The following is a 25,114-nucleotide window of genomic DNA, read 5'->3' on the forward strand; positions in this document are numbered from 1 at the left end:
CACGCGAATGTGCTAGGGGCCGGCTTCGCTGGCCAGGGGGTAGGGACGCCCCACTCATTCCTCAGAACAGCTTCACCGTTCTTCGTTGAGAGGCGGCTTCGCCGCCCAAGGGTTGAGTGTGCTACCCCGCTTAGTCCTCGGAACTGCTTCGCCGTTCCTCGTCAGAGTTCGGCATCGCCGCCCAAGGGTTGAGTGTGCTACCCCGCTTAGTCCTCGGAACTGCTTCGCCGTTCCTCGTCAGGGTTCGGCATCGCCGCCCACAGGGCAAGGGCATTTCGGAACTGTTTCAATGTTATTCGTTTACTTGGGAATGAGGAGCCCCCACGCGGCTGCTCCGCGTAGTCCTCATAACGGGTCTTCTCCACCGAGGGGGGCGCCCAGGGGGATGCGGGGGTTTTAATGTGTTATATATGCGGTCACCAATCGTCCAGAGTGATTATGTAGCGATGATTGTAAAGGGTAGTGCAATGCGGCGTAATAGTGGCGACAAGTACCCATGAAAGAAGACTTAACCCTTTGCCTGATGAGTTTTCATGAAGATATTTTTTGGAAAAAAAGCAGGTTTTTTTATTCCAGATAGTATAAGTATTAATCATTACATAATGGAAAATAGCAATTTACTTTTGTTGTCTCTATTTTTAATGCCTTTATTGAATGATTAAACAAATAATTATTCAAGCCGTTTGAAAAGCTCCACACAGTGTTTTAAATGTTATTTGGAATAAAATTTAGGTTTTAATTTCAAATTTCTCAATTTGCTTATGTATTATAAGCCACAGAGAACTATTTTCTCACTTATTTCAATTAGAAAGATATCTAATATCCTTCTTAGTGTGGTAATCCCTAAAACATGGGGCTGCACAGAGACCAACGTCACAATCTCGGCAATAAAATCTCGTTTCCTTCCAGATTTTTTTATTATTTCTGTTTCGTCTTGAGCAACACACGGCACATTGTCTTGCTGGATTTTGCTTCTTTTCTGTAGGCGGGATATATTCAGGGAAGTGCCGTCCCGTTAGCCTTAGAGGGCTGGGTTCCGTCGATGGACGACCCCCTTTTGTGCTGAAAGTCTCACTGTGATATTTCTCCATCAGTACCTGCACCAATGTCATTCTGTATTCTAGATGTGTTTTGCTGCCATTCATCTTCTTATAGAGCACGTGTGAATTCCAAATTGCCTAATCAAGCAGATGGTAAAAAAATTTTTGTAGTACTTGCAGCCCCTCTTCTTGCTTACTGGGGAATATGTCAGGTTTTGGTTCATCCTATCAACACCACCCATCACTCCATTATAGTCAACAACTACTGCTGGTTTCATGTGCTCACCTTTCCTCCCGCTAACAGTAATTTTGGTCGTTGTATGGATTGAAGAGATCAAGGCTACATCTTTTTTATCCCTCCATTTCATGACACAAATTTTTCCGCGTTGATACCCCACCAAATCACCTTTTTCCAGCATCTTATTTTTTACTTATGGTGGAATGCCTTTTCTAGAAGTCCGCAGGGTTCCAAATACATCCGTCTGGTTTCTTATTAGAATATCAGCAAGTTCTGGAGAATTGTAATAATTATCCATGGCAACACAGTAACCCTTTCCTAATAATGGCTTCATGAGTGAAAGGACAATCTGTGTTGACACAGGCAAATGGCTGTACTCCTCTTCGAATTTCCAGTGTAAATTATACTGGACCAAATATGTCCAGTCTCTGCCTCGTAAAGCATGAAGCTCTTTATTCCAAAACGTGATCTTTTCAAGGGCAGATATTGCTTCCACCCTAGTCTACCTTTGTAGAGCATTAGGCTCTCATCAATGGACAAATCCCTTTGCGGCGTCAAAAGTGATGAGTACAGTTCATTTAGATGCTCAAACACAGGCCATATCTTGTACAGTTTTGGGTATGGATGAGTTGAAGCATCAAAAGTTTCATTATTACAAAAGTGAATACATCGTTTTACAAATAAAAATCTCCTGTAGGACATGACTTTTGAAAAGAACGGAGTGTGCATCATGGGTTTTTTTGACCAATACATCTCCTCAACTGGTTTTTTTATAATACCCTGGAGTATATTCAATGCAAAAAAAACTCGCATTTCATTTTCTGACACAGTTCTAGAGTCGCTTTTACTGGAAGAGGTCCGTTTATTTTTCTCAGCATGGCAATTTGTTTCTAAAGTTATCATCCCGATGAGGCTATCATTGAAGAATGTCTCAAAGAACGGAAGAATACCTCCGTCGACATCGAAGTTTACCCCTGGAGTACCGGAAAAGGGAAATCTTGGAGGGACAGGGGATGTACTGTTCACCTCACACCAGATTCTTGGATCAACAGCCTCTTCTTCGTCACTATCATCTTCTTCTGATTCGAAGCTGTAGTCTGTAGAATAACCTGACTCAGATATGCTCAGCGATGACTCAGATTCATAATCACTCCCTTCTGAATCCGCCTCCATTTCCATCTGATGAACAAGAAAAAAAATCATCTCTTTTGATGCCAGTAAAGGCAATATATAACAATCATATGTCACGTACACGATATGCACAATCAGTCACAATGAGCGTAATTCTGTATTTTGAAGGCATTCGTAACGACTCAGAGGACAGTAAAATATCCCTCGATTTTCACGGCAATCGCTTGATTATCATTGTTGGTAAATAATAATGATAACTGTAAAAGGTTGATATAATACCTGATAGTAAGTGAAAATATTGTTTGTTTTAATGCATAAAAATACTTTGCTTATGAGATAAATAGAGTAACACGAGCGTTTTCTACGATAGGGCTTTCATTATTCTTATTTACATGGAAAAACATTTGTACCGAAAAAAATGAAAAATACACAGACTAAAAAAAACACACTCACTTGATACTTGAAGAATTGGATAGAAGGTAACGAAACAGTTGAAACAATGCAATAAAATGTGACGACGATTGGCTGAAAAACCACTGCTCACTCGCAAAAGCACTGCTGACAAGAAAACCTGTAATGTTGTCCTAAACACACCAGATAATACCAAAATTTGGCGTCAGAGTTCACTACAGTCCACAAACATAGAGACATCATACGGGTAGACGTTTAACTATCAGAGAAAAGAAATACGGGCGTGTCAGTATGAGCCTTTTCCAAGCGGACATGCCCGTATCACATACGGGCAAATCCGTGAAGGCCAGTTTTTTTGCCCGTACGTAGTTCTCATGGATTCCGTGCTGATAAGTCGTATGTGTCCGGAAAAGTGGTGGAATTCTGATGATGACGAAAGAGGTGATTTATCAGATAATTCTTTTTTTGGGAGGTTTCACGGGGTTATCGGGGGTTTTATTAAGTCGTAGGGGTGGTGAACACCAGCCGAATTGTGACGAAAACTACTCGGAAAGGCGATTTTTATAAAAAAAATTTTTTTCGGCGGGGTTCCAGGAGGTGATTGGGGGTTTTCAGGTATTTTTTCCTGTATGTTTTACGGCGGCCCGCTGTAACATAATGTAAACAAGCCACCATGTTGTTTATAAATAATTTAAAACGAACAATGGTAGTGAGGGATGCGGAGAGAAGAAGGGAGTCGTGTATGGAGAGAAGGAAGGGATAGACGTGTTATAAAAGATTGGGAGAAAAATTAAAGTAGTGGTGTATTGAGAGACCGGAGGAAGAAATACGGCAGAATTCAGGATCGGCAGAAAGAAGAAAAGGACGCAGAGAAAAAGCAGGCGTCTACGAGAGAGAAAGAGACCGGAGGAAAGGGATACGGCAGAACTCAAGATCCCCACTGGTGCAGTTCATGGCAGTGGCTCAGTGAGTGGTAGTACGGATAGTACAAATGGGATTGTAATAGTCATGGCGGCTTGTTGATGTTGTTTATGCTCACGAGTTTTAAATTGTAAAATTTCTTTATAAAGTGTTATAAAAATCATTTGTTAAGTAAGAGAAGTGGAAAATTAATTATAACGTTACACCGCCCTCACCGTAGATTGCGGATCTAGAGCTCATAGGGGACGGTTAGTGCGGCGTAATGTTGGCGAAAAGTTCCCAAATAGGAGATTTAATGGCACATTTTACATTTTTTGAGGGGGACACCAGGGGTTTATATGTGTGTACTCCTGGCGGCCAACAGTCGTTCATAAAAATCCCGTAGTGATGAGTCCTTGGTGTAAGAACCAGCAGTGGAATAGTAACGAAAAGTACCCAATAAGTAGACTTTTATGCAAAATTTTATTTTTTTGGGGGTTTATGTGGGGTTACCGGGGGTTTATGGGTTTGTACTGCCAGAGGTCATCAATCGTCCTCATCAATTCCGTAGCGATGAGCGGTAAGGCTTGGAAAAGTGGCGGAATTGTGACGAAAAGTACCCGAAAAGGCTACTTATATGCGAATTTTAATTTTTTTGGAGGTTTCAGGGGGTTTAAAGATGACAATATTATATGGTCACGTCCATTTACTATCATATCTAAGAGAAGTTATCCCTATGACATCCATATTTCGAGAGTAATACACTAAAAAGTAAAACTCTCCCCAGAAAAAATGAGTAATGTCCGCCATTTTTATTCTGTCGCAGTTATATCGACTGCAAAATTTATTAAATGCTTATCTTTACGGAAACCTTATACATGGTTGTATGTAATTGTGGAGTTTGAAAGACATCGGTATGGAAAAGTTGACGAAATCTTGTGTTAATATTTTGGAAATCATGGTTTTTCGGTGATTTTCGGAATATTTAAATTTTTTTCTGGGTAACCAAGGAGGATGAAAAAAAATTGTTACCTACCTTTGGTAGACAATGTTATGAGCATATATAATAATCATTTTTGTTATACTACTCACGAAATTACGTTGCTGGCAGCATTAAGTATGACAATAAAATGAAAAATTTTCCATTAGATACATTTTTAGACTGTATTTCTGCAAATACTGACATCAAATCCCACTGTAAAGATAACAATTTTATATGGTCACATCCATTTACTATCAGTAATAACAGACGTTTGCCCTATTTCATCCATATTTCGAGTGTAATACTATAAAAAGTAAACCTCTCCCAGGAAAAAAATGGGTAGTGTCCGACATTTTAATTTTTTTAAGGGTATATCGATTAAAATACTTTTTAAATGTTTACGTTATCTCAAACATAATGCATTTATGTATGTAATTACAAAGTTTAAAAGAAATCGGTCAAGTAAAAATTGTCGAAATGTTGTGTTAATCTTTTGAATATCGTAATTTTCGGTTATTTTTGGTATGTTTTAATTTTTTTCTGAGTAATCAAGGACGACGAAAGAAAATTGTTACCTACATATCGTAGAGGATGTTATAAGCATATATAATAATAATTTTCAGTATCCTACACCTTTAATTACGACGAGGGGAGCGGAAGTTATGAAATTTTATTCGAAAAACCAATTTTCGGACGCCATTTTTGCAGCCATTTACCTAACTATAAACTGATAGAATTACATAAATACGTGACTACATTCATCAGCTTTTAAAACATGCATTAACCATCCACGTGACACGTACGGTTCGCGTGTAGTAAAATAAAAACCAAAAGAACGTCCCCAAAAAAAAAAGCACGATTTCGGCCATTTTGTCGTCCTAGTGACGACACGTGGCGGAAACTTCCAGTTTTCGGATATTTCCTCCGGATCATTTCGGGTTCCCCGCACGTGTGCCAAATTTCAGCTCTCCAGCAGGTCTAGAAGTGGTCGGGAATTTGTATCCATCAGTCAGTCAGTTACCTCAATGGCTGTATATAATAGGGACTAGGAAATTTTTCTTGTTGCAGGAATATGAGGGAAAAGTGCTGTTTTCAACATTCCTTTAATTTTATCTTTCGGAAATCTAGAACACCTATGCATTCTTGGCTCTTAATATGACAGATTATTCTATTAAAATTCAGGGTAATTATATGCATTGTAGAATAATAATGGTTTACTTGGGCATATTTCTGGTTCAGATAAGGGTAGGAAATGAGCATTACTGATTTTAGTGTCTCAGGTGGTGATGATGGTAGTTCTCCATGAGTGTCAGAAACTGTTGTAGTTTACTGATATCATCTCTTTATGGAAGCATTTCTAGCATCAACTTTTCCATTTTGTGCCAAGTCTGTTGTAGAGGTCTACACTGAGATGTAATCCATTCTCCTCTCCATAATTGGCTGTCAGAAAAAACATTCCTTGCTTAAATTTTTGCCATACCTTTGGCTACTTAGTTGGCTGTGATTATCAAAGGGTAACTGTCTTCTTGGTCTCACCACTGATGCTCAGAAGAGTCTTTCATCATCTCCTTCTCTTTTCTCCGAGCTTAGGAATTTTTTCTTTTTGATTAATGTCTCTCCACACCTCGAAGCAGTAAATTTTGCATTCACTTCTTGTTATGTTTGTTATTGTTCAGTGAAAAGAGAGTTATTTATAAAACTTGGCGTGTGTATTTTGTATGTTAATCTATGTGGGATGACCATAAGTTAGGTGTAATATATATTGGTGGTTCAATGTTTCTCGGGCTTTAACTTGTTTCACCCCAGGTTTGAGGTGTGTTACCTACCAGTGGGTCATACTTTTGCTAGACTAGATGTTGCCCTATGAAATGGTTGATAGACAGCAACTCAGCCTGCCACTTTTGAATGAAGCTATTCTGTCAACATAAGAGGCATTTTGTAATCACAACCTGTGTGTCACATTACGCCATGTGCTGAGGTCAGCTCTAGACTGAGTAAGCATCGAGAACCCAAAGCCAGAAACCAGTGGGTGGGCCCTATCGACAGAGAGACAAATGTGGTGTAATGGTTGGCAAATTGCTTTGTTTGCCATTCAAACTCTATCGAGAGCACAGTAGGGGAAAACGTAAAACCTGTTACATACCTGTATTAATGAGCCCTCTGGTTATTCCTTTCCCTGTGACTGTGTCAATGACAAATTCGTTGGTATCCGTTTCATTCCTTCTCATGAAACAGTCTAAAAATTGTGAAAGTGGTGTGGAAAATTCCGGGAATTCCAACTTAATCTTTGGGTGGCCACCTTGTAATGAAAACTTTGATTTTTTTGGGTCCTGGCTGAAAATTGCCTGTTTTTACTCTTTTCAGTATTCAATAATCTGTGGAGTGCTGTTTGCCATGGTATGGTGTTCTGTCGTGTGCATGAGTCGTCTCTATCTCGGAATGCACTCTGTCCTGGTGAGTTTTCTGATAAGCCTTCGCTCAATCATCACTTCCCACTTTTTATTGTTAGAGATTCATTCTTTAAACATATTTTTTAAATTACATGGACATAAATCTTGATGTGCCTTGAAGAAAGTTAGACTGGTACTTCTATCATTTTTATGTCTTTATGTATATTCTTATGTCTTTTGTTTGACTAAATTTAAGGGCACTGAGACTTTGCATCTGACTTAATTATATTCATATTTATTCTTTTATAGAACTTGCTTTTAGACTCTTTATTTTAGTATTCTGTGTGGAAGTTATAATACATATTTCCTTAACTCAATAGTGCTGAAAGCTTTTTTAGTTTTAGAAATCATTCATTTTTCTGATTTAATATATACATATGTATATGCATAGTGAAGATTCCGCATGAAAATTTTCCACAAAAAATTCAGTACATAGTAGGTTTACAATCCCGAAAAGATGCTTCAATCCCAGGAATATGGAATTATGATTTTATCAATAGGAGGGAACACTCAAAATTAGCAATTGGATTTCGTTATTTTAAACCAAAAAGTTTTTGAATGAAAAACACGCCAAATTTCAGAGCTCAAATTCGTTTTTTAACCGAGATAAGTAGCTTTAAAAGTCCGCTAGGAGCTTTGGCCACGCACACGATGCGAAATGTATTTCTGTTGGCTGATGCCGTGTTGACCTCATGAATGCTGCAGGAGTAACTCTTGAAGAAGCCGTAAACACATTGGGTTCATGGAAATAGTGGCCAAAAGTTTATCATCATGGTGAAACAAAACGTTTATTTTGCTCTGGCTGATTATCGAAATGTACTGACATTATCAACCGAGGCTCTGAACAATTTTTTTGTCCCAAAATGAATCATTTCATTGAAATGAAACTTCTTAAGATGAAATATTTACAGTTTTGAGAGAGACAGTAATCACGGCAATCATAGTGGATGCTTTAATTTGTGGACATACTATCCTAAAATCCTTTACTTATTTTACTTTATGGTTTTTAGTTTCCGGATGTAAATTATGAAATAAATTTAAAAATGTGCTATAGTTAAAGCTGTTTTCTTGCTCTCTGAAGTGAGGAAATTGGGGGTTCTCTCCGTTTCTTTTAGGATCAGCATTCAAGTTTTGTTGGAACAGCATTTTTAAATCAGAGGCCTCGCTTTGGTCAACTGTGCCCCTGATAATTCTTCAAGTCAGTTTCGTAGTTCAGTAAAACCTCTTTACATCGTAATGGAGGGGACCAAAATTTGGGCAATTTGATGTATGGAGGTTCACTATGCAGAGGTTTTAGTGATAGGCACCATTTTATTAATAAACCGTAATATTAATATATTTAAACATACATGCATGCATTAGTGAACGTATATTTACAATTTAATGATTACTCAAAGGTAAAAGTAACTTGTTCAAGAGGACTTTTTAGGAAGAAGTTAGTTATTGGGTTTGCTTAAACCTTTTTTCAAACTCTTTCGAATTAATGTTTTCAATTCTATTGAATTATACAATCATATTATGATCGCATTCCTCCATGCTTAATAAAAACCATTCAATTATGTTCAATGATCCTCAACCTCTTTTTTGGTGGGAACTGTGACTGATTCCTCATTATCAACATTTTCCTCTAAATCCATCTCTTCCTGTATCCTGCAATATATATACATCTCCTTCTCCACTATCTTCCAACTCATGTGGTGAACATATGAATAAATCATTATCAACGTTTACAAAGTCTTCAATTATTGAATTTTTGTCAACTATTTTGTTGATTTTATCCTACTCTGTAGGTTCATTCTCAAATATCTCACTTTCCTCCTGTTTGCTACCACCCGTAATCCCAGCCTTGATGAAGCATTTCTCAAAAATTGAGGAAAGGCACAGCCTGTGCATGGTCTGTAGGATGTTCCATGAGCACTTTTAATGTCGTTTTCACTATTCACTCCATAAAAAATAAAACACTTGCTGTTTTCGATAATGCCTTTTGACCAAAGAAATAATTCCCTGGTCTAAGGGTCGTAATTTACTAGTAGTGTTTGGAGGGAACTTTTATATTTCTTAACGTAATTCCTTCATCCTCTTATTTCACTGCCCCCGTTTATTATTTGTGCAGCCTAGATATACAGTTTCTTCTGTTTTTCCTCGGTTGTTTGAAATAGATGGTATTGCTAAGGTCACTGCTACATCTTTCTTCTGCCTGCCCTCGTCGATGGCTTGGAAAATTCCTCGGAATGTGGTAATGTCAAGCAGCCGCCTTGTTTTATTTGTTGAATCCATCATCAACTTATAATTAATTAAGTAATTTTCGTATGTTTTCATATTTTATGGCAAATAATTGAAAATACTCCTTATAATATATTTTAGAAAATTGATTTATCATTCTTATAGCGTATGACTTGTTAAAGATTATAAAAAATAAATAAACACGTGACTATTGCAAAAAATAAACAAGAAATTGAGCGTAATTTTGAAAATTTCGTCGAATTCCCTTTCTCTAAAATACTATGCTCATAGAGTTCCGAAGAAAAACTCTGTCGAGGGCACAAAGAAACACTAGGTCCGAGAAACGACGTGATTTCCTAGTGAGAATGCTGGGCGAACTACTTCAGAATGCGGCGGCGACGTTAAACAATTTCATTGCTCTAGTGCGTATCAGCTAATTAGCTGTCTCCATCACCTAACATTGTCGCGCATGGAATTATGTTCGTTCAGTATTGCTAGAAATTGACGTCCCGAACTCCCGATGGAAGAGTCAGATTTCGCGGCATAAATACGCACGCAAGAGATATGACTGGCGCTAAGCGCAATAAATTGTAAACTGCGATGAAATTCGTGCGTAGGTTTCCGCGGCGCTGTTCACGATGACTGCTAATTTTCGGGTTCTCTAGCCGCGTCAGTCGTTAATGGTTGACAACAGTTTTGGAAGCAGGATGGCTTCCGAAACTGTTGTCAACCATAAACGACTGACGTGGCTGGAGAAGCCGAAAATTAGCAGTCATTGTAAACTACGATCGTTCACGAAAGCATCAAAAAAATTACCAAGGCGGCAGTAAGAAAGTAATACACCGGGAAATATGGGAATAAAATAATTGCAAAACTGTATTTATTTATTTCGAGTGGCAGTAAATTCATGAAATATTTTCATTTTAGAAACGGAAGTAGCAATGAGGTTGAGTAATTCTGTCTCCATGAATGGGAGTGAAGTTAGTTGAAATATTTCCGCCGGCAAGGGATTATAGGCTGTGCTGGTCGCCTCTTTTATTAACTGAACATAGTATGTAAGCACTTACAGGAAAATAAAGCCATGAATAACACAAAGCGAGTGCTATCGAGCAATTTTTACCATGATTCGAGAGAAAACGATGCGTTCTGTCTTCATTTACTGTCACTTAAAATTATTAGGATAGTTGGTTGCCTTTTTCTTATTTACTGTTAGGTATGCTCTCCTATGGAACAAAATGGCCCTAACTTGTTGTTAACATGAAAATTACAGTATAATAAAGGTGTAAAAGAAAAGAATAAGCATGAAACATTTATCGCTGAAAATTTCATTCCATTTTCGTTATCGCGGCTGCATTAATGGTCTCTAGTTGTCTCGGTACGAAATGCGGAGGTAGTTAGGCCGTCTCAGGGGTGTCTCATTGCTATGATATCTAGAGGTTTTACGATATAAAGATGTTCACTATAGGGAGGTTGGCCAATAAATTTAGATGTAAATCTGACGGGACCAAAGGGTTGGTAGGAAGTATAGAGGTTTACGATGTGAAGAGGTTCACTACATAGAGGTTTTACTGTATAAAAAATGGTAAACAGTTGTCATCAAAATGATAGAGGAACTCAGAGATCGGGATTTTTATGTGAAAATATCTGTTTATTCCCCTATATTTTTATCTGAGTTATACGTACATTCACTTTCAAAAGTTTTAGGACAAAGTTTGTGGCACCACTTATGCTTCTAAAGGAAATTTAGTATCCTATACTCCTTTCGTAGTTTTCTGCTGTGCTCCACTAACATTCCGCTTGTGAGTGAATATACCGTATAAGCGCGTGTAAGAGGCGCACCTTTTTTCCCAGATATTGCAGCCGAAAATGGGGGTGCGCCTCTTACACAAACTTCTTATCTTCCCCCCCTCCCCTTCACCGGTTGCAAGTTCAAGGGGAACTGAGTGGCCTTGGTTTTCAGCGTGAGTCAGTCATCTGAAACCCTGGGTCAAAATCAAGCGGCAGGCAGGGGAGTTTCTCCCTTAGTGACGTATTTTTAAAATGCTCCTGTTTGAATTTCTTGCAAGCATCGCGCCGTCACGTCGGTACCTCAGAGGTGAACATTGAAAAGATCGCGCGGGGTGATTCGCTCCGGAGCGCGCGCTAAATTTATTGCCACGAGTGGGCATCCCGCGGCATTTATACTGCATATAGTAATATTGGTGTCAAAACCTGCGGTTGAAAAAATTCAAACGAGTGTGCTCATTGTTGGACTTAATGGTGGATAGAAGAAATCGGAAATTCTTATAAGTGGAGAGCGCTGAAGGAGAGGTCGAGGGGAAGAGGGGTCCCTCCCCTCCGTATTTAAAGCTACGAGCGAAGGAGCAAGGGAAGAACACGTCCGATCTTGCATGTGATGTCGTTGCCTTTAAAGCGAAGGGGCGAAGGCGCAGCAATGTGATATACGCAGTTTGCGTTGCCTGAGTTTCCAGTCCGTCTCGTCTTGTTTGAATGCGCTTATGCTACGCTTGTTTCTTCCGAAATTGTGCTGTTTGGACTATGTTGAATATTAGTAGCCTTATTTTAGCTATAAATCTTTGTGTCAATCAATTAGAGCTCAAAAATCTTATATGCTGTAAGATATACGTCGTGTTAGGTCTAATTCTTTTTAGAACCTCGTGCGTGTCATACAATTGCTGAAAGATATCAAGATATCTTCGAGCTCAGAAGGTGACTCACGTAGCATTTGACCTCCAGAAACTCGGGGAATTGAACCTGGTAGACCAAAAAAGGCCAGTTGGTGGAATGGGGTAGGGATGAAACATGTTTCCATTGTTCCCCTGTAACTTGATATTTTCCTGTGGAGTCTCGGAAAGGAAAAAAACGGCAGAGGCATTAGCTGATGGAGAGCCGAGTGTAGTTCCGTAAGGCCCCTTGCACACACACCGATTTTAGACGGCCGGTAAAATATTGGCCGATATTTTACCGGCGAAGCGATGCTTGCACACACGCTGGATTTTTACCGGTCAAACGATACGTTGCTAAGTTTTTGAGCCGGCGTCGGCGATCCACAGTGACAATAGCCGGCAGCTAACCGGCATTTTGCCGGTGCCGGCGTGTGGTCGGTACCTGTGCAAGCTCCAATGCTCTCCCATTGTTCACTATTGGAATGTGGACGGCCGATATTTTACCGGCCGTCCAAAATCGGTGCGTGTGCAAGGGGCCTTAAATCTACGACGTGGTTATTATCCTACGGTGCTGAGATTGCCCCGATTGTTGTTCAATCTCTTGGGAAAGCTCATGCCATTTGCCTGTCGTGTTTTGCCTTAAAATTTTCCACGGCTGCAATTCTATTGCAATACTCCTGCGAGAGCTTTTAAACAAAATTGTTCGTGAGTAGGACAAGCAACGTAGAGCGATGGCGTATGCAAAGAGAGGATCGGAACTCTTTCTACTCCCTCTTATGCCGCCGCAGTTATCAAAATTTCCTCTTTCAAATAGTACTGAAAGAGGACATTTCAATAACTGTCGAAATTCCAGACATACGTCTGCAACACCGCACGATAGGATTAAAAACATGTCGCAAAATTTTTTTTCTTTATAGCTTCGATCCTCAAAATAGGGGTGCGCCTCTTACACAAGCTTATACGGTATATATATATTAGTGATGGGTCGGTTCTATTCCTCGATTCTTCGATTCCTCGATTCTCGACCAAGAACCGGAATCGAAAACGAGTACTTGCCAAAATGAAAAATCGATTCTGATTCCAGTAGCACTTCAAACCACAAATTTATATACGACCGCATTTCCAACAGTCGTTCGAATTTTTGCGCGCGTAATCGTAATAACGAAACACTTATCTTGGGATGCGCGAGTGCTCGAAAATTCGAGTGGAGTCGAGTAGTTGGTACTCGACTCGAGCGTTTCGAGTAGCATTACGAATGTCGAGTCGAGTAGTTAAGGTTACAGAGCTTTAGAGGCTAGTAGGTCCAGCAATCGGCCGACAGGAAGCGCTATCATAAAACTCATGTAATAATGCAGTTTTTAAAGCCGATAAGTCATTCTAATGCCTTGGCCTGGTAGTTTCAGCTTGCCGAATACACTATAGTTGTCGAAGTGGGTGCCGAATACCTTTACGCCGCCGGGGCGGCCGATCGTCTTCCTACCTGGCGTACACTGGTCTGAAATCGGAAAAAGCTGGAATAAAGTCCAAAGTGACCTTTTTGGGGATAGAGACTTACTTAGCGTTAATACTCATAAATCATTACCAGATATAAATTTATATGCTATTTTACATAAATACGACCCTTTAGTGAGATACAGTGGCCCAAACATGGCCAATTTTTCAATGCCACGCGAGGTATCGTTTATCCTAAAAAAATCTTTGAATTTTTCCAGGTGGTTTTGAGTTAGTATGAGTTTTATGGAATAAAAAACGCAATATTCCTTCGACCTGCTTTGCCTATACATACTTTCAATGACTTTTGAATATTTTGGCTCTCATCTGTCTGCTTTCACTACGCAAAATGGCCGACCCGTTTTTCACGTGAAATTTGACATAAAGTAGACATTATCTTTCGTTTACGAAGAATATAGCTCGGAAAATTTGAATCACAATATAAAGTAGAGATTTCTAAAGAGTACTAATTAAAAATCTTGGAAAAAAAGTTTGCGATGAAGGAAATAAGAGCGATTTTTCAATGGCGCGTCAAGGTTGAGCTACACGCCGTGGAACGCGGAGGCTCGGTAGCTGAGGCCGATTTTTCAAGTTTTTAAAAACATTAGTCTTGAAAATCGTCATTTAAAGCATGGATAATCGTCTTTATTGACTTAAAACACTAAACTGAGGATGTTAAAAAGGATTATGTATAGATCGACTAGACCATTTAGCGCATTACTCGAGTGAAAATACTAAGGATTGGATATTTTTCGGAACCATCCACGCATAAGAAATATGGCTCGGGTATTGAAGTAAAGTGAAGAGATTAAGTCAGCATGCTTAAGAGAGAAAAATGAACTGTTTTCGAGAAAGGCAACAAGCGATACCCTTTTTCCCTTTCCACCTTCGCCGAAGTGAGTCGCGTGGAAGGGGGAGTTTTCACACCACAAGGCTCTTTTTGCCTTTTTTATTACTGCGATGTGATATTCATTTGAAGCGTTTAGTTTCTTTCTTGAACGTAAAAAAAGCAAGAGATTTTCAAGCTTTATTAAATGACGTGAGAAGTACAGAATTTTTTTGGCTCTACAAAACTAAAGTTTAGTTCTATAGTTTGTTCGCTTCGTTCGTCACTTGAATTCCATGAAGATTGAAGATCCAAAAAAATCGTTGATATGATTTTTAATAAAAATTCCAAAGTCTCCGAAATCTTGCAATTTTGGTAGGAAAGTACTTGCCCAGTCACACAAGTGTGTAGCAAAAGGCAAATTTCTGTAGGCAGCAATACTGTAACATGGAGACGTCAAAACCTGCTGGCTGAGCATGTAGAATAATTGGTTTTTCTGCTCGAAAATTTGAAAGGGCCAAATATTACATGATTCATATACGTAGTATGTAATCTTTATTATAGCTGTGAAAATTACTATACTCAGGGCTCTCCCTTGTAGTTTGGATACATATATATGGTCGACATAATACTTGGGGTTAATTAATTTCAATTGTCCCTATGGAACTGTTGAAGACACATTAATTTTCATTCATCTCCTACTTCTGACAATAGCCATCAACGATCCTCATTATATTTTCCTTTTTACATTAGGCTAGACATTCATCATAGAAAATTGGAGTATAATATATTGTAGTATGCATTGCTGTATTGACTGGTTCAGAAATTATCATACTCGACTTGACTTGATACTTGCGAGTAATTTTCAACTCGACTCGAGATCAAAAAGTGCTACTTGGAAATCCCTATTATATTCCGAAGGAGCAAATGTAGACTCGGGAGCCTGTTACAGGTATATGGTCAAGATACAGTGATGCATTTGGAAAAGTACCCAAAATCACTATAGCAAACACTGTTGAAGCTGAAGTGGAAGCTTATTTATCAGAGATGAATGCACCACCAAATTCCTTCCCTGGGAAATACTGGAAGACTTGTATCTCCTAGCCAAGGCTGAAAGTATTAGCGAAGAGGTTTCTTGCCATTCCGCCATCCACTGTGTTCATTGAAAGACATTTAGTTCTGCAGGAAAAATATGTGAAGTAAAATGCAACAGGCTTTATCCTGACAGTGTGAAGATGCTTTGCTTTCTCAGAAAAAATTTAAAGTCTGTAAAAGGAGACTAAATTTGTGAGACATTATTGATAACGTTAAGATATTATCAGTACTTTTATTTTAAATTTAAACATGAGTGCTAATATTATAAAGTAATACCTATCATGTAACAACACTTTTCAGGTATGTTCTGTTTTGAAATTTAGCTATTATATTTTAATTACATAGTGATGATATGAAAGATGCTTTTGTCAACTGACTCTTTCACAGAGTAATATTTTTTAAGTGGTTTTCTTGTTGCCTGGAATTAAGTGATATTTTTCTTGGAGCCTATAGCATCAGAATCGATGGAATCGGTATCGGTAGAATAGGAATCGAAATGTCAGAATCGGGATCGGAATCGATAAAATTTTGGAATCGACCCATCATTAATATATATATTTAGCCCTTCCTATGCAAATCTCTTCCTCGGCCTGTTCGAAGAAAATTTCCTATCAAATTACCCTCTAAAACCTCTCCTTTGGCTCAGATACATTGACGACATATTTATTCTCTGGCCGCATGACATCAATTCCCTTAACACCTTTGTCTCTTCGCTTAACTCTTCTGCCTCAGTTTCTTTCACTTCTTCCATCTCTAACACCAACATCACTTTCCTAGATGTGGACATTCTTCTTTCCGAAAATAACAAATTCAAGACATCTGTCCACATCAAAGCCACCAACAGACAGCAATACCTCCACTATGACAGTTGCCACCCACCACATACCAAACGTTCAATCCCTTTTTCTCTCTCCGTCCGTGGTCACAAAATCTGCAACAACCCCGAAGACCTCGAGAAGTTCCTTTCCAATCTACACACTTCTCTTCTACGCCGCGGGTATCCCGATAAACTGTTAATCAACAAAATTAGAAAAAAACCCTACAGGTCCAATAAACCCCGTACCGAAAAGAATTGCTCTCCATCTCTTCTCACCACTTACTTCCCCGGTGCTCATGCCTTACAGGACATCCTGAAGGACTTGTACCCCATTCTCTCCAACCACAAATCCACCTCACAAATTTTCCCCTCTCTTCCACGGATCACGTATAAGAGACCACCTAACCTCAGCACCATCTTCAAAGCCACCCGCCCCCTTCAAAAATTGAATTCAGTCCCCACTACCCCACCCTCACCGTGCAACCGTCCTAGATGTAAAACCTGTAAAATTCTCTCTCCACCCCCAGCCTCTTTCCTCTCCAAACTAAAATTCCTCCCGATATCTCCTTCCACCACCTGTACCTCCACCAACATCATATACCTCCTTCAATGCAACTTCTGCCCCACTTTTTATATAGGCCTATGCACCACCCCCCTCAATCTCAGAATTAACAATCATCGCGCCTCCTGTTGTCCATCTTCCCCCCACTCCTCTCTACCAGTTCCCACACATTGTCTTTCACATGATTCCATTTTCAATCAATGCTACAAAGTATCCATTATTGCCTCCCTCCCTCCCACCGACTCCGCCCTCAACCTCCACACCCTCGAATTGGCGTGCATTTGGCACTTTCAAGCCAATAGCTTCCCGGGTCTCAACGTTGCATCCTAACCCCTATTCCTAACTCCCCCTCCCCATACACCTCTCCCCTTACCCCTCTTTTCCCTTTCCCAACCCTCTCCTTTCCTCACCATTCATTCTTCAGCTGACGAAGAAGCCGGAAGTGCTTCGATAGCTTCAAGTTTATTTATTCAATGTGAGTGTTTCTTTTTTGTGTCTCTGTGTGTATTGACATTAACTTAAACTATTTATATATATATATATATATATATTACATCCGAGGAAGGTGGTAATGCCACCGAAAATTAAGTTATTAAGTGAGTGTGAGTTTTTAATCTTTATCTTGTGTGTTCTGTGACACTGCCCATCCTAGGGTTTTTTACTTTATATATATATTATATACAGTAAAACTTTGATTTTACGCAGTTGGAGGGACCGAAATATGGACACTGTGTAAAATCAAAGTGTGTAAAATCAAGAGTTGGTATTGAGGAGAAGTATAGTTTTCAGGATAACTCTTGCTCATTATTTTTAGAACCCCTTTTAGAAATTTTTAGAACACTTTTGTATAGTTCTGATTTGAGCCGGAACCGGATCCAGAAAAAGTCTCATTATGTGTGGCTTTATGGTAAAAGAGCATGAATTCCTTTTCAGTCGTATCAGATATATGTTTCCTGGATTAAATTATACTCATTTGGAGGCAAGAAAATGAAGCCTAATAATCTTATTTACTCACAAGCAACACCACAGATGACGTGTTACCTTGAGAAAAACAACGTTGCATTCCTGAACAATGTTTCCCATGGTTGAATAACATGGTAGAATTGCTAGAATTTCTGGCGCTAAGATTACATCTGTTACCCAGGAGAAATGTCGCAATGGTGATACTAAATGCTCGCAGAGAAGCTAATTTTCGAAAATATTCTCATTAAAAGCAGTTTTCAGGAAATCCATTTAACCACCTGCAGACAAACAAAGATTGGAGATTGAAGAAATGAGATATCTGAGGATAGTCATCCAAATTAACCCCAGTAACAGAGAGCAAAATTGTGCTAATACATCACAAAGGCTTTACACCCTGTGGGCCTGGGTTCAAGTCCTGGCAGTAGCAGAAACTTATCAGAGATGGCCCTATCCCTACTTGAGAGTAATGTGGAGGACACTTCCAGTGCACCACTCTGTCCAGCGAGACGTTAAGCCCTCGTCCCTTTAAGGCCTATCATTACAACCTGGCTAATGCCAATATAGGGTTCCTATCCCCCCAGCCCTTACTTCATGGCTCTAATGACCCCAGCTATCAGTTACCTCCTTCCAAATAGCATACCAAAGATAATACGTAGCACATAGGACCCGGGATATTAGGAAAATCAGATTTTTCCGGTGTTTAGATCACTTTTTTAAAGTGAGCTATTTAAATAACCGCGCAACTACCGTCATGCCGCCAGTGATGAATAAAAAAATTATTAATAGTCCGGAACAATCTTCCTTCTTTATAATTTTTACGTATTAAAAAACCATTTTCCCATGAAAATTTAGTATAAGTAGATAGAATCTACCGGGTATAGCTCCTCTGTCGGCATTCTTCCGCGAATTCAGCGCCGGGACCTTCGGCTCACAAGCCGTGTGACTCATCTTAACGTAATATTTTGCTTCCCCATAGCTGATAACAACACCGGACACTTTTTGTATTTCGATTTAATGGTACTAAGCCATTCCTGAGTTTAAAGGGACTGCCTTATCACTCACGTCTTGATTTGACTTCAATGATTGCATGACGATTGTCGACGCGAGTTATTCTCCGAGGGCATAAACTCCCGTTCCGTTGAAAATAAACGCTTGCCACCTAGCGGAGTTAAGCTAATATCTATTGAAGTTCCAACAATGTTTCATTTAAACCCACTGAAAATGAGATACAAGTTGAATCAGCTCTAATAAGCACGCCGCGCAATCAACTTTCCCTCGCCTCCATTCGTCCCGCAGATGTGGGGTTAGCCCGCGGAATGAGACGTATGCTTTTACCATCGTGTTGAAACACCATCGACTTACGTCCATACTAGAAGTACGACTATCTTTTTTGGATCACCTTGGAAGCCAAAATGTTGGCACGGGAGGATTTTTAACGGCTAATTTCGCCGTTATATTTCGCTGGGGCGAAGGAAAACATCCCGGTCAAGGCGAATGATTTTTTCTCTGTGGAGTTATCGCACAATTTGTGCATTGCGGGTGACTCACGTAAAGTTATTACCGTGGCTAGTCCCGGTATACTTAAATTCGTTCTTGTATTCATTTTTGTAACTCATTTAGGGCCGGTTTTATAATGTCTGGTTAAACCTCACGTTAAGTTGACGTGGAGATTACGGTAACGTGGAGTTTAACGAGAGGTTGTGTTTTATAAAGCAAATCCTACCGCCGGTTGGCTGATGGGAACTTTAACGAGAGGAAAGCGCAGCTACTGTAATTCTCATACCAACAATTGATCGCGAAAAGTGAAACAGACGAAAGTCAAAATTGAAAAAAATCGAGTTGGAGAGTGGTGAAAGAATTGTTTACGTTTGTTTTGAAGTGATGGTTAGCTTTGAAAACGAAGATGACGCCAATATTTTCGGTTTTAATCGTTGACGATCTTATGGTCAATCATCAGTGTGTCGTTAAAATAAAAATACTCGCCTCGATCTGTGAATATTTGGCATGTACAAGTGTTAATTGTGTAAGCCATAAATTACACGGAGATAATGAATTACTATTTGTTAATGGATTGAATCAAGGTGGAGTCCCTTTTCAAGAAATAGTGGTATATTAACCTTGTTTGTGCTTATTATTCGAGAACGAAGATTCTCATTTGTATTGTGAAACCAATTGAAATGGTTTTCTATTGAGTACGCCACCAGAGCGATTTTAGGAACATTTTGAGGCTACAATTTAATCATAATGACGATAAATTTTAATCATACTTTTGCAGTAAGATATATCTTCTTAGCGTTAGTATGGCCGTTACGCTAATTTATTATCATCTCTGCGTTCCCTACGGAATTAGGAACAGCCTGCAAGTTGTGAATAATCAAAGCCTTTCCCGTTTTCAAAGTACTCACCATGGCCATAATTTAAATAACAGAATTTATAACCAACCACCGTCTAATAGAAAAATTCATCAGTGTTCATTAAAACGATAACGAGGCTTCTGTCACAATGATGTCATTGTTATGATCAATTCATGGTAATTCCTTTGATGATTTTTGTGTTTTTATAGAGCATTTTCAGTTTTATTAAAATTTTCACAATGAGGAGGTATATTCAGCCATGTGCCACTCGTGTTACAGACACGAAAAGAATTGAGCCATATAATTGTCAGCTAGCAGCAGATATTTCATAACTTTAAATTATCTCATCTTTTTTATGATTATATATATACATATACTGTTAAGAAGCAATATGTTTCATGAAATCCATAATCTCTGGCAAATAAATTTTCAATGAGGGACAGAACTAAGTTTAAATTTCTTCATTACAGATACCAAAATCTATTGCATGACACCAAGTAGCCCTTACCATTGAAGTATAAAGTGAAACATTTTGATACTGGCTGTCAATAGTGTAGTTGATATTGTAATAGGGATGACTGTGAGTCTTTATGGTAATGCCATTGAGAATGTATTCATTGCAATTTTAAATTGAATGGATGTTCAGAAATCACTGATTATGAACATAGCTTCACAGTCAAAAATTATAATTAGAGAAGAATGAATAAAGTTTGAATAACTTATGCATAACCCTACCACAGTTACTTCAAGGGCTCCTGCTATCCAATTATTAAATAAATGTACAGTTTGCAGCAAACCTTTCATACTTTACAAGTAGGCTGCATGTTGTTATAAAAATATGCATCTGTAACAAATATTGCAACTCTTTTTGGCTCATAGCTTGGGATGGGGGATCTATTCTTTATGTTAATACTATTTTTGCAAACCTTGTGTAAGAATAAGTTTTAAGTGCTAACATAACTAACTTCATATCTAATCAACAGCAAAGGCTTGTGTTGTATTTAAGATTCAAGGGAAAGAGATGGGGTGCAAAGATATTAAAGTTTCTGGGTTCAATTTATAAAAAATCTGTCAAAAAACATATCTAATCAGAATGAAAGCATTAATTTTCAACTCTCAGTGGTGTTTATGAATACTATACTATATATGTGATAGATATTTTCTTTTATTCTCAGCCCACAAAATATGAAGCTTTCATTGAACATGTTTTAAATATTTAGCAGATTACTAAATTATACAAAGACAGTAGTGGATCCAGGATAGGGATAAGGGGGTGGGCTAGGTGAGGTTAAAATTCCAGCTGTAGTGGGAGTCGGAAATAAACCACCATTCTATCTAGTGTAAAGTGGATACCCAAGGGGAGTAAATTGGATACCCTCCTTAGCCCCCCCCCCCCCCTCCATGGATCCGTCACGGTACAAAGATACAGTTATTTATACAGCATTTAAAGAATTTATTTGTATCAAATGCAAAGCATAAGGACTCCATCATGATGACTCCTTCATTGCAACTGTCTTTTGGGATATGAGTTTTCAATAGAATTATGTTGTTACATGTAGTCACAGTAAGTAATTTTTTTTACTACCTACTTCTGGGGTAATCCTTTTGATTGCTGTACCAAGTCATCTCTGAATGCACCACACTGACATCACTCACTTATAATTAATGTATGTGCTTCCACTATCATAAATGCAATAGTATGACTTCCTCACAGAATTTTACCGTACCATGTTCTATTTATGAAGTGATCAAAGAAGCAATTTCCCTTACATCCACTCCACTTCCATAAATCTATTAAGAAAATTTGCCTATGTGACATGAACATAGACTGTTTCTCATTACATACGTTGCAGCTATGCATGTTAAAATATATCTTTAGTGATGCAGATCGCAGCGAGACAGATGAGACAGAGATAATCCTTGGAATAAATAAAAAGAGGAGAATTAATGGGAAAATCACAGGACCAAAGTGCAAATAGAAGTCTGGTTAAGATATATGGAGTAAGGTTTGCTATGAAACTGGTATTTTTGACCCAGAAGGAGGATAAGAATGTATAGATACAGGAATGTATAGATAAGATTGACAGAGGAAAAGGAAGTAGGAAGTGCTAGACGAGATAAATGAGGCAAGGGAATTAATGCAGGAGATGAATGTGAAGTGTTCATCAAGCTTGAAATGCCGACAACAGGGATTAAGGTAAGGATTTTGAGTAACAAGCAAGGGCAGGGAGACAATGGTTCTGGAATAACCATGTATGTTACTAAGAAATATGTCAACCTTAATGAGTAAATCACTTATAACAGTAAGGAATGGAATGAGATATCAAGTCATGCATGATTATAAGTGTTGATGATGTTATACCTAATCGATTTTTTGAACGTATGTACTCATTAGTGACAGTTCAATGGATGGAGCATGAAAAAATTAATAAAAGCTACGTATGGGATTGAAATCCCAAGAAACTAACGAGTGTACCAGATATGTGATGTAAATTGGCTGTTATAGGAATATGTCTTCACTTATCCTTTGAAGACTTATTAAACATATTAGTTAATTAAACGTCGACAAGTAGTAGTAAGGGTTAATATTTTAGGAAGAAACCATACCAAGGATCCCACTTAAGACTTTGATAGAGTCATTAGTAAAATTAGACATTGCAATACTTCCACTGATTTTATTATAATAAAAATCAGTGGAAATACTGCAATGTTTTATTTTACTAATATGAAGAACTTCCACCATATCTTGCTCAATATCATACAAGGTACTTTGAAAGAGCTTATCGATGAAAAAATTTCAGTGGTCACTGATAAGCATAGAAAATAATGAATGGAATGGTGGTGAATGCAGTCATTTCCTGTAAATTCATCCTCATGAGCAAATACATATGTACACAGACAACAGCTTTCCCCAATAGCAAGCAAGAGTAGCCCAGCTGGCTCAATATTGTAAGAAATACAACTGACTCTGATTGTTTCAAACATTCCCTTAGCAGACAATGCTTGAGAACCTCAATAAATATATGTATTCCCTTAGCAGACAATGCTTAAGAACCTTAAAATAATATTTATTTGATTGATCTGGCTTTGATATCATATATTCCATATTTTCCATGAGTCTTCAGGTACAAGGGTCCAAATTCTCTTGAATTAAGGCTCAAATGTATGGAATAAAATTAAACTTTTTCAGGATAAGTATCGAATTGTTTATTTTCACCATATTAAAACATTCAAGCCTGAAATAAGATAAGTATTGGTAACCAAATTGGCACTCTTATATTTTAACATGAGATATCTAGATGGGCACCACTGATTCTATGGCTCTGAAGCTACTTTTGATGGCAGATGCACCACTGATTCTATAGCTCTGCAGCTACTTTCGATGGTAGATAATTTCCTAGGAGGTTGTAATAGTACATAACCTATGTTTGGCTACGAACTGCACTTAGGCAATTAAGTCGCATTTTTTTCCGTTGAAGGCTACACATTAGAAGAGAAGACTTTTCTTGCTTAAGGTGCCTTTCCAAATCTTTTTCTATCAAAAGGATAAGAGGTCATTACTTTAGTCACAAAACGTACAATAATTAGTAAACTTCCACACTCCAAAGGCTCATTTGCCTCACAAATTCATTGATATATCATACCATCTTATGAGCAAATCAGTCATTCTTACTTTTTTACCCACACGAGCTGTATTGGTTGTATCAATTTGCCTTTCTCAGCTTCCAAAGAAAACTCAAACAGTATCTTGTATACATTACGTACGAAACGTGCTAAATACTTTCTTTTTCACGCAATATTTCACTTGCCTCACTTATTCCTATATATTTATCTCCAAGAAATACCAAGCCGTACACCAAATATTGTTAATGGACTTACCTACAATTTTTATAGTAGTACTTTGACAAACATCCTTTGGAAAAGGAAATACGAAAATACTTTCACCTCATAACATATATCCTCAGAAGTAATTATGAATTCTATAGTGACATCACGTGCTAGTAAATCAGAATGCAATCAGTAGATACGATCTTTTTCTCGCTTTCGATTGCCAAATACGAAACTTGGCTGTTCTTCTAATTCAAACTGTCTTTGTAAACACCGACACATTTTGAAATCGTTGATGAAGTCAGCAAAACCAGGTAATAACAGATTTCTATACCTACACTCCTGTTACACCTCCTTCCTTCCCTCCGATATGTAATTCTAGTATTTTTCATCAACTCACTTGGCTGGCACAAATCATAACAAACTCCTACGCCGGCACAAATATTGCATAACTTCAACATTTTCAGGGGTTTAGCACACGATCTCCGACTGCAGTCCATAGAATAGACAATATTATTTATTGGATGGTGATTATTATCAAACTTGAGATGTTTGTAAGGATTTCGTAGCGAATACCGTAGAATAGTGGTCCGTTCCGGATATATCACCGGTCTTATGGAAATATTTCACTTATTACATTGCTATTGTGGTGCTAAAAATATTGGAAATTGATTGCTGATATCGTAGATACGGATAAAAACGGAGGATGCTGCGCTTGGTCGATTATTTCTTCCGTATATTATCGTAGGGTTCTTCAGCATTTCAAAACATCCGCCATTTTCAACAATTTAAACTTCACGTTAACTTTTTACCCGAGGGAAATCCATGGTTTAGCTTGACTACCACTTTAACGCTCAGATTTGGCTTAACCATCGATTATAAAACAGAATTCTGGGACTTAACCGACGCTTAGCTTAAACTCCAGTTTAACCAGACATTATAAAACCGGCCCTTAGACGAATAAATAACCTAACTTCATATTGCTCTAGTCGGGTTTTTCAAAACAAGTCGAAAGACAACTGCGTAAAATCAAGATTAGCGGCCTCTTTGGGGCTGGGGTTATGCTGCGCAAAATCGAAAAAACTGCGTAAAATCAAGAAAAGATGTAAAATCGAAGTTTCGCCATTGGAATTCCCT

General features: G+C 38.3%; 1 protein-coding gene across 1 annotated transcript in view; it reads left to right on the forward strand.

Moving 5' to 3' along the window:
* LOC124158036 (sphingosine-1-phosphate phosphatase 1-like) overlaps positions 1-25,114 on the forward strand; it is an 81,767-nt gene that overhangs the window by 3,721 nt on the left and 52,932 nt on the right. Inside the window, exon 4 of the mRNA XM_046533190.1 lies at positions 7,067-7,156. Coding sequence (XP_046389146.1) covers positions 7,067-7,156 — 90 coding nt within the window. The remainder of the gene's footprint in view (positions 1-7,066; positions 7,157-25,114) is intronic.

This window comes from Ischnura elegans, chromosome 4 (assembly GCF_921293095.1).
Source record: "Ischnura elegans chromosome 4, ioIscEleg1.1, whole genome shotgun sequence".
Classification (NCBI taxonomy): Eukaryota; Metazoa; Arthropoda; class Insecta; order Odonata; family Coenagrionidae; genus Ischnura; species Ischnura elegans.